General features: G+C 50.3%; 1 protein-coding gene across 1 annotated transcript; it reads right to left on the reverse strand.

The window, feature by feature from the left end:
- Nucleotides 1-6,606: 6,606 nt before the first annotated feature.
- On the reverse strand, nucleotides 6,607-10,088 carry LOC122386165. Its single transcript, XM_043375099.1, has 3 exons — nucleotides 7,377-10,088; nucleotides 7,012-7,145; nucleotides 6,607-6,625 (listed from the first exon to the last, which is right to left on the reverse strand). The coding sequence occupies exons 1-3, from the start codon at nucleotides 10,086-10,088 to the stop codon at nucleotides 6,607-6,609; spliced, it is 2,865 nt and encodes a 954-aa protein (XP_043231034.1).
- Between the last annotated feature and the right edge of the window lie 762 nt (nucleotides 10,089-10,850).

Consider the following 10,850-nt stretch of genomic DNA (forward strand, 5'->3'; position numbering starts at 1 on the left):
TGTGCCGCGTTACGGGTGCTCTGGCGCAGCCAATCCACCGTTACCCCAGCGGTGACCTTGACCCGCATCGTCTGTCTCGGCTCCAAAGCCAAACCGGCGTGGAATTGGGAGCGTTCGAGCACTCATGGTCCAGCGCAATTCTCCACCTAAATCCATTCCTGATACACATTTGCTTGCTCATAGTCATGTAACCCCGGTAACTTCACCCAACTTTCACATTGGTCGTTCCATAGACAGATGGCCACAGAGATCAACTTAAAAGGCCATTGTTGCATTCATTTAGTGGAGATCATTAAAGAGCCGTGACAGGCCACAAGTCGCGTGACATCATACGTGTAACGACCAATGACGTCGGCCTGCAAAACCCAATGGAAGCGGCTAGCAGCGTGCAATAAAACAGGGCGCTGCTTTCTAAATGTCTGTCGTGCGCCATAAATGAATATATTCTTTGTAGCCTGGCAACTCAGTATCTTTTTTTAACTATTGTACTAGTATTTAATAATTTCATAATTCTATAATTGTGCTTACGCTTTATGTTGATATTAGTGATAAATCCTTAGATAAAGTAAATCGATGTGATATTTAATAGAAAAATAGCAAACTAACGCACCATTCATTCGAAAGCTGGGGAACCTACTAAAAACAACTACTAAAATTCCTGAGGAACCAAAGGATCAAATGGGTATCAAATAGATGCCTGCTATTCCGTCGTGAAAACGGCCTTTGGGTACCATATCTGCGAGAAACCGCAGGCCCCCTCCCCTGCGGTTTCTCGCAAATATCTCAAAAACGTTGGCACGGAGCGCCACCATTTTGGAACAATTGATCATACATCGTTTCTGCACATGTTGTGAATATTTCAGACCAGAGTCACTCAAGGTCAGGTCACCAGATCACGTCAAGTGACCTCACCTCAGTAAAGACTGCAACGCCTGCTTTAGCTGCATTGAGTGACAGATCTCTTTCAAACTTTCAGGAATTGATAAAGGCAACAACATGTACAAAATTTGTATCTCGGAGATTTGATGTAGGTGACCAAAGGTCAGCTCACTTTCACGCCCTCTCCCATTATCAATGGGAGAGGACGCAAAGTAAGTGGCAGAAAATTGAAAGGCGCCTCTTTTGGACCAGTGTCATTCCTAACACTGTGACACTCTTATTTACAAGTAAACATGACCGCTGAACCGGAAAATTGCACCCGTAACCCCGCTGTATGTCCCTGAGGTCATTTCAGGTCATGAATGGTATAGGGCATGCCAGAGCGATGAAAATGCCTTAGATGTGTTCAGCTCGACAATTCGGATCGACTGATGTGCAACAAAACCTTCGATGCTTCTCGACGGGAGGATCACGATGCTGATAACAATGAGCTCTTGCGCAAGTTTTGAGTGACAAGTTATTTAAGAAAAACTATCAGCAAGCAACGTACATGTTGGCAGTTTTTGTCTCCTGCAGGCTAAACCGTTAGCATGGGTGGAGAACCTGCCCCGGCCACCCCGGCCGTGGCCGGGGTAACTTTCAGCCGACCCCGGCGCGGCCGGGGTAACTTTTTCCACTTTTGCAAATCCTAAAAGCTGTCTCCATACGAAAAAACTGCCTTCTATAAGAGTGTCTCTCATTTTTCTTATCTACCTTGAAAGGTTCTTGAAAATGTACTTATTTTCATTTTGGAGCTTCTATGTTTTCAAGTCTTTTCATCGCGGAGCCCGACATGTTTCATCAAACAGAATTAAATCATATTTAAGGGCCGTTATCGTAAGATAGCACTATAATGACATCACAAGACAGGACGAGGGTAATATCAGTGAGAAAGGAGGACGAGGTGCTGGGGCTCAAGGCTCCCCCAACTTAACCCGCGCCAGGGTGGTGGCCTTATCATAACACGTTGAGTCGAGAGGTGGGCTTTTCACGCTCCTTCTAACTCGGCTACTGGGCTACGAGGCGAGAAGCGGAACGACGTTTGAAAGAGCGACAAACGTGACCAGAGAAATCTGGTCATGTTTTAGGCAAGCTCAATAATAAAATCACCATAGATCATCAAAAGCCAAATTTCTCTGATTTTAGCGTTCTCCGACAACTTTTCTCACAGTTCATGAACATAACGGAGCAACACTGCAAACAAAACATTCGATTATTCGTTTAAGGCTCGGTCGCGAATAATATTTCAGGTGCGAGCTCAAATCAATAAGAGGGTCAAAACGGTTAAATTTGACATTTTGTTTTGTGTGGGAAGGTTGCAACTTCCACGGAATAAGCTTTGCAAAGGTCATGATGGCATTTTTAGCACGATCATCCAGCAAATTTGACCTGATGACCTGACCTAGCACTAGGTGACATGCGTCCGAAATTTTAAGGCGTGTTGCAAAATTGTTGTTACAATTACGAAATCTTCCGCACCTGCGTGCAGCAGTTTTCCCTAAAAACGTACAAACGGCAGACATCCATTATTCTACGCCACAGAATAAGGGTTTGTTGATAACCGTTGACAAATATTTGAGCATCATCGTCTTTCTGACTTTCGGTCGCCGGCCGGGGTAACTTTTTCAAACATTCTCCACTAAGATTGTTGAATCTGAGGGCAGGCATCAGAAAAAAACGTTAAAGAGAGCTATCGAATGCGTTTTTCCGCAGCGCTGTAGCTCTATCCTTTCCTGAGCTATAGGCCAGTTTGTCGAAAACTGTCAAAGGTTGACCTGGAAATTAGCGAAATTTTACGTTCGATGACCTCTGGTGACCTGACCTTTGATTTGACCTAAAAAGTGACCATTTTTTTTCTTCATCATTTCTTACGCTCTTTCGATCGCCGACTACGGCGTTTCGCTAGTGACCCAGGAGCCAAGTTAGTAGGGGGTGTTCAACCTCCACCTCCAGCAGGGCGTGGAAATCCAGGAGCCCCAGCGGGGCGCGGGTTAACCCTCGCCCATGTAGGGGGGGGGTTGGTGCAACCCCCCCTGAGGTTTTTCTTAGCTACACGCCAAACCGTTTCAGATAGCCTGCTCAAATTTTCAGTACCCTTTGGGGCATCCTTTGCGCAACTTTTGGTAAAAAATTTTTGTCAAGGTCATGTCAGGTCACGGAGTTATGACGTCATAAAGGGAACAACCTCCGGCCAGATTTACGCTAAATTGGAGATTGCTTCACAATGGTATAAATGCCGACTGACCTGATACACTGATGGATTGTTTTAGAATCATAACTGGCTGATTTGACATTGGCACAATGTCCGTTGACCTTTTCAAGGTTACTAAAGGTCAAGGTCAGGTCATTGACCTCGGTTGACCTGTAATGTCTTCTTGCACTTGTATGCCTTTTCGGGGTATTTTGATGCCCTGAATTCGAATTTGCTATCCGCTGGGCAAGTGCGTTCCTTTAGTGCGTTCCTGCGTTCTTCCGTACGTACGCACCGCCCTTTTTAGGAACGCAAGAACGCAGGAACGCAAAGTTTTTCAAAGGAACGCAAGTAAGAGGAACGCACCACCCGAAATTTTGAAGCGTTCCTGCGTTCTTGCGGAACCACCCGAAATATTATATTGCTGCCAATGACCTGTTTGTCAAATGTTTGAATCTCGAGTACGTGTGTTTGCCGGTAGAGGCGCCACTTGTCGGTCGAATCGAGGAAGGCTTGCTTAGATTTAGTGATGTTTACTATTCGATTCGGTTTCAGGCATTAAATGTGTAAAGATTTTTAGTGGTGATGTTTACTATTCGATTCAGTTTCAGGCATTAAATGTGTAAAGTAAATACGATAACTTTTACTAAGATACATCTTTTAACTTAACTATTGTTTTTAAGCAGGTCGTATTTTTGTTGAAAACCCTACGGATGATATTGGTAAAACGTATTTCAGATATTCGATTCGGAAAAGAGATGTCGAGTTGCTTTTCGGCCCCACGTCGCCATTCTGGGTATTCTGTGATCGATTCGCCCCGTGTTTGGTTGGGCCCGCGCCGCGTGGTTCGGCGGTATTTTTGAGGGAGGAACGCAGGAACGCAGGAACGCTAACGCACCGAACGAAAAAAAATTGAGGAACGCTATTCCAGGAACGCACTAACCGCGGCCGGAGGAACGCAGGAACGCTAACGCACTACCGAAAATCGAGGAACGCGCCCAGCTCTGCATTTCAGGCATCGTCAGTTGTTTCTTGTAGTTCATTTTGGGTCAGGGACAGGTCAGTGACGTCACACGCCTGACGTGACCCAATGCACAAATGACCTTGCAGACTTCCGATGCTCCCAACGCATCATTTTTAGAGTTATGACATCGAAATACACACCAAACGATAGAGAATTGATCAAGGATCACGATAGTGAAGGTTTCAAGTCGATATCTTTTACCGTTTTGCCGCAATCGGTGCGGAAATCTGAAAAAGTTAGATTTTTCCGAAGATTTTACCTTTGACCGGTCATAAGTAGGTCAAATGTTGACCTAGGACCAAAAAATATACCACCAATCGCGAGATCTCGTTGAGAGCAATCCGTTGGTCTTTTCCGCTAAGCTCTACGACGCTCCGTTTTCAAACGCCAGGGGGGTTCGCACCAACCCCCCCCCCCCTGCATGGGCGAAGGTGGCAAAACACCGTTTACGGGCGAGGGTTAACCCCCATACGTATAGGGGTAGCGGGTATTTTTTTGGAATAGATCACGTTAAAAGGGTCGGATTACAAAAAAAAACTGTACCATCGAGCCGATCATTTTTATCTGTCCTGAAAATGGCATGACCTTAACCCGAATAACCGTTGATTTGTGAGATCTTTCTTGAGATCATGGCAGGCCAAAAATCTCACTTCAAGAAGTTACAGCAGGACCCGATTTACTAGGCAGTTGTAATTGACCTATGAAAGGTCACCAAATGACCAACGACCTTTAAATTGGGTAGCAGCGGCTGCTTATCTTCACGGGCAACACGCTCAATTTTTCTGCAAAGCTCCAGCTCAGAGACCGAGATGCCCAGGTCAGGGTGCAATGGACGACTCCTCTCCCTTGCGTTAGTGACTGTGAAAACGCCAATAGACGAGCGCCGGTTAGTACATGACAGTTACTTTCAACGACTGTACGGAATGGTGAGCAGCTACATGAAAATTGACATGCGCCAGCTAATCAGTTCATGCTTTGTGCGTTTGACCTCGACTAATCTTTGAATCCTGGGGCACAACAGTTGCGATGTTTGTCCCATCAAGGGAGCCATTAATTCTAAAAAAGATGAGGCTTTCTCAGAGGCCCTCATTACCCCCCGCCGAAGGGCGTCATTACCCCCAAAGGGGGCATGCCCCACCATTTGCCGACCCCTGCTCTAATGCATACTTGAAGGAAGTATTTGCAACTTACTCTGTAGCCGCCTGAACACCCAGACGATGGTTGTCGGAACTGGTTCTTGTATTGTACCGTTTCTGCAAGCGAAAATATGGCTCACAATCGACACACAGGCCACATACACAGAAGTTCTTGCGGCCACCATCATCTATTATCGTGTACACCAGCGTCACTATCGTAACACATCTATCAAATAGACGCTCAATATACCAACACGAGCATTTATCAATGAATATCTTACCGACTGTCGCGTTTCGTCGGGCCTGCTCGCCTCCCACTACTCCGACAAGGGCAACCGCCTATATTAAGGCGAATCAAAAGACAAACAAGTTCTTCATCACGGCCCGTGACCGATCTTGGACCAAAATGCCTGCACTCGCCCCGCTCGCCAACATGGCAGCCAATAGAGCGCGGCGGCGCCGCTGGATCTACGCAAAACAAATACCAGTACTTCGAAACATGAACAAAGCTTGACGAATCACGCGCTATTGGTATTACAAATAAGGCTCAAAGGCCCAAAGTTCGCAAAATCATAGGCATAGAGTATCAGATACCCACAAAAGAAAAGAAACAAACATTGCAGCCTCACAGTACTTAGCTCATCCCCGGCACAAGCCCCCCGCCCACCTCTAGGGCGCGGCCGGCGATCAGCTGATCGGCAAGGTCAGCCACCGGCCCAAGGGGGGAGGAGGGATGCGCCGGGGAGGGGAGGGCCGGCCGCCCGCAGGAACAGGCTACTAAACCGCATGGCGCCTACACCGCCTCCTTTGAAGGCACGCGCATTCAACACTGGTCTTAGCCTATTTCAACAACCCTAAACTAACACATGAGACGAGACACGCGCAGTCAAACGCAGTCCTAGCGTTCACAATACTCGTTTTCGCACATGAGGACCAGTTTGTTGACAGGGCGGAGTATCTCTGCGCCCTTTGCTCTCAATTTAACACTACGAACCAGGCCATCCTTGCCCGGAAAAGTTTCAATGACGCGGCCCAGGGGCCAGCGAGACCTGGGGAGCTCCCTATCGGCTACCAGGACGACGTCGTTCACCATGAGTGATCTCGTAACACGAAAGGCCTTCTGCCTCTGCTGTAAGAGTGGAATGTATTCTTTGATCCACCTGGACCAAAAAATGCCGGCCAAGTATTGCGCTTGGCGCCACCGTCTCCTCAAGTACAGGTCACCCGCTCCAAATACTCCCACCGGGACGGATAGCGCGCCTCCCGCCAGCAAGAGATGGTTGGGAGTCAGTGGCTGTGGGTCACCGCTATCGCTGGACACGTACGTCAGTGGGCGACTATTTATAATGGACTCGACTTCGCAGAGGAGAGTTGTCAGGGTCTCTTCGGTGAGCACTTGTTCTGTCATCAGTGCATCTAGAACCTTCCGTATGGTACGAATGACTCTCTCCCAGACACCCCCATGTGACGAAGCTTCTGGGACGTTGAAGTTCCACTGAATCTTCCTCTGCAGCAGGTTCTCATGTATGACGTCCTCACTCCTCGAGAGGTGTTCCCATTCTGCTTTCAGTTCATTGTTTGCTCCCACAAAGTTCGTGCCACGATCTGATCGGATGGTCTTAACTTGCCCGCGTCTAGCAAGGAATCGTCTCAGAGCGCAGAGGAACGAATCGGTAGACATCGACTCAACTACTTCTATGTGTACTGCCCTCGAGACGAGGCACGAAAAAACGATTCCGTACCTTTTCTCCTGTCGTCGTCCCTTCTTGACGTAGAAGACGCCAAACATATCCAGCCCGGTGTTTGTGAATGGTGGCTCATCCGGGGTCACCCTGTCCTCAGGCAGGTTCGCCATCTTCTGGTTCATGAACGGGCCCTGACGACGACGACAGCTGACACAGCGACTGAGGACGCGTCGGACAGCCGAGTTTCCGCGCAGGATCCAGAATCTCGAGCGCAGCAGCGACAAAGTGTGCTCTCTTCCAGAGTGACCTGCTTCTTCATGGATGCTCTGAATAATCAGATCGACAACATGATGACGTCTGGGGAGGACAGGAGGGTGCACCTGATCTTCCCGGATTGGTGCGTGGCGTAGACGTCCGCCTACCATGATCATCCCGTCGTGCAGATACGGGTCCAGTCGTGCGAGAGGACTGGTGATTCCGACGGCGCCCTTCCCTTCCAGCGAGGCGAAATCAGCGGCAAACTCACTTCTTTGAATCCTTGTGACTATTGCCCTCTCAGCTGCTTCAAGTTCTGGTACAGCAAGCCGCTGTCTCACCTGAGCCTTCGGCTCGGATCCGAGTACGGACACCTTACGGCATCGTTCTACCAGGCAGCGCTTCAGGCGAAGGATCCATGCTACAGCGCGCACGAGTCTGTACCAGACAGAGTAGTGAGAAAACAGCTCCTCCAACGGGTCGCAGCCAGCGTGCGCGACTGCAACGCTGGTGATCTTCACCTCTGGGTCGTTTTCTACTCGACGATCGAGTCCAGCCGGGGGCTCAGGCCACTCATCCCGTCCCTTCCACAAAAAGGCCGGAGCATCGAACCACCGCGGGTTCGCGATGAAGTTGTCCGCTAATTGTCCCCTCGATGCATCGTCTGCCGGGTTGTTCGCTGAGTCAACGTACCTCCATTGTGCCGGAGAAGATACGTCCCGTATCACGGCCAGACGGTTGGTGACGAACGTGTGAAAACGTGTCGTTTCGTTCTGGAGGTAGCGAAGCACTGTTGTGCTGTCCGTCCAGAACACACTTTCATCAATCTTGACTTGCAGAGCGCGTCGCAGTGTGGCTTCAATGCGAGCAGCCAGAGTGGCTGCTGTCAGCTCCGCTCGTGGGACGGTGAGCTTTCCATTCAGGGGCAGAACCCTCGCCTTGCCGAAGACGAACGCACAGTGAACTTGTCCGTCACAACAGACGATTCGAAGGTAGGACACTGTGCCGTACGCGACAGAGCTTGCATCTGCGAAGTGATGGAGCTCTCGGGTCTGAATAGGTCCAAGGCCAGCTGGCTGTACACATCTAGGGACGCCGATGGTCGAAAGTAGTGCTCTGCCGCGGATCCATTGCTCCCACTGAGCTTGAATGTCCTCCGGTGCCGGGTCGTCCCAATCGTAGCGTCGTCGTGTTAGTTCCTGTAGAATGATACGACCGCACACGACGAATGGTGCAGCCATCCCCATCGGATCGTACAATGATCCGATGATCGACAGCATTCCCCTCCTCGAGCATGGCATACTCCGATCTTCCGTGGTTGAGAAGCCGATGACGTCCGGGTTGACTCGCCACTCAACCCCCAGTGTCTTCTCCAACGGAAGTTCTTTCTCGAGGTTCAGTTGCTTCACGTTCTTCCCTCTGTCTTCTGGTGGGATCGATTGTAGGACTTTCCTCTGGTTACTGACAAATTTGGCTAGGTGGAATCCACCCCGGCTGCACAACTCTCGTACCTCCCTGACCAGGTCGATGGCTTCGTCGATCTTCGTCACCGACTTCACCAGGTCATCAACGTAGATGTTGCTTGCGATCGTCTCACAGGCTGCAGCAGAGTGTAGGTCGCCAAAGTCGACGGCTGTCCGTAGAAGGGCGTAGCTCGCACAGCTAGGGCTGGATCTCAGCCCGAACGGATGCACCGTCATGCGCCAGACTTCCACGTCTTCTGCAGGGTCACCGTTTCGCCACCACAGAAAGCGGAGCAGGTCGCGCTGGTCGGCTGGTACAGACACCTGATGGAACATTGAGTTGACATCGCCCATGAAAGCTACTTCTTCCTGGCGGAACCGCAGTAGAACGTCAATCAGGGGAGTGCAGAGAGACGGGCCCTGCAGGACTGCGTCATTCAAGGAGACGCCCTTGAAGGTGCTCGAACAATCAAAAACAACTCGGAGTTTGTCTTTCTTCCCGAAGACACCGTGGTGGGGAATGTAGTTGACAAGTCCATCGTCTCTTGTCAGGTCTTCTGCCCTCACTCTCTCCACGAATCCGTTCTTCGACATGTCCTTCATCACCTCGCTGTATCGGTCGGCAAACCTCTGGTCTCGGAACTTCCTTTTCAGTCCTTGTAGCCGTCTCGTGCAGATCTCTCGGTTGTCTGGTAGCATGGTTCCCTCCTTCTTCAGTGGGATGGGAACCTCGTAGTGTCCGTCCTTCATGATGCAACCAGCTTCCACTTTTTCCATCCACATATGGTCTTCGACCGACCATCCACGTTCATCAGCTGCTAGACCCTCGTCCTGGCAGAGTTGCCTCTCCAGCAGCCTGATCCTGTTTGACGTTGCCCTTACTTCAGTCAGTTTTCTGGACCGGACGGGGCCGTTCACGACCCAGCCGAGGCGAGTTTTGACAGCGAAGGGCCCACCGTCACAGCTGGGAACGAAGTCGAGGGGTTCAAAGGCCTCTGGTACGTTCACGCCGATCAGAAGGCCTACTTCTGCTTCGATCTCCTCTGGAAGCACGTCCCTTACGTGAGGCCAGGGTTCCACGTCCTCGGCCTTACAAAGCTCCGTCCTGCTGACTGGGATCTTGTCGATGACGAACACTTCCGGAAGCTGCATTTGCTCGTTTTCGTCCATGTCACACATTTGGAGGTTGTCGACGGCTGAAGTATGAAGCTCGACTGGTTGTTGTGCCATCGTGGTTAGAGTAAGCTGATACTTCTTTGCTGTTGTGATGCCCAACTGGCTCAAAAGCTCCTTGCTCAGGAACGTCAGGCTACTTCCACTGTCGATAAAAGCGTACGTCTCCACGATAGGACCATCTCCATACCGCACCTTCACTGGTACCGCCGGCATCCTCGTTGAAGTCCCGCTGTTGGACATGACGCTCACAACGGCTGGTGCAGGTGGCGCTTCCCCTGCCGTTGGTACTCCCATTGAGGCCACCTGGAAGACATGAAGTACAGACGGGTGCTTCCTTTCACAGACGCCACAGGTGAGTCTCATTCGACATTCCCTCGAACGGTGCCCAGGTTTCAGACACCCAAAACAGAGGCGTTTATCTCTGATGAGCTGGCGTCTGGCATCGAGAGGGCGCTTCGCATACGCAGAGCAGTTCTCCAACGTATGAGCTTCATCGCAGCAGGGACAGACTGGCTTCTTCACAATCTCTCTTCTCTCGCTCTCTTCTTGGCGAACAAAATTCACTTTGGCTTCTTTCTCTCTTTGCTTGGTGTTTCCTGTTTTCTGGAACATGTGTCTCCCAAACGCGGAATTTGATGCCACTCTCGCTTCGATTTCGACGAAGCGCACCAGGTCAGAGAAGCGCACGGCACGACCCTTCCGAACTGTAAGATCGTCGACCTCCCTTCTCCACCTCTCCTGTAACGCGTAGGGCAACTTTTCCAGCAGTTTTCTCAACGTCTTTGGATGGTCCAACTCGTTCAGGCCTTGCTGGAGACTTCCGACTGCGTTTTCACACGTCCGGAGCTCCAGTGCGAAGTTGTCGAGTGTCGTGACGTCATCAGCCCTCACAGTAGGCCGGTTCATCAGCTTGTTCACGAATGAATCAGCTATCTTGTCTCGCTCTCCATATCTCTTCTCGAGCAGAGACCTCGCTGTTTGGTAGCCTCCAGTGGCCATGTT

Source organism: Amphibalanus amphitrite, unplaced genomic scaffold (assembly GCF_019059575.1).
Source record: "Amphibalanus amphitrite isolate SeventyFive unplaced genomic scaffold, NRLGWU_Aamphi_draft 000242F_arrow, whole genome shotgun sequence".
Taxonomy (NCBI): domain Eukaryota; kingdom Metazoa; phylum Arthropoda; class Thecostraca; order Balanomorpha; family Balanidae; genus Amphibalanus; species Amphibalanus amphitrite.

Coding starts and splice junctions, on each gene's coding strand:
- LOC122386165 (XM_043375099.1), bottom strand. CDS start 10,088: ATGTCCAACAGCGGGACTTCAACGAGGATGCCGGCGGTACCAGTGAAG. Junction 7,146..7,376: donor TGCACGACGGGATGATCATG/GTAGGCGGACGT, acceptor CGTCGTCGTCAG/GGCCCGTTCATGAACCAGAA.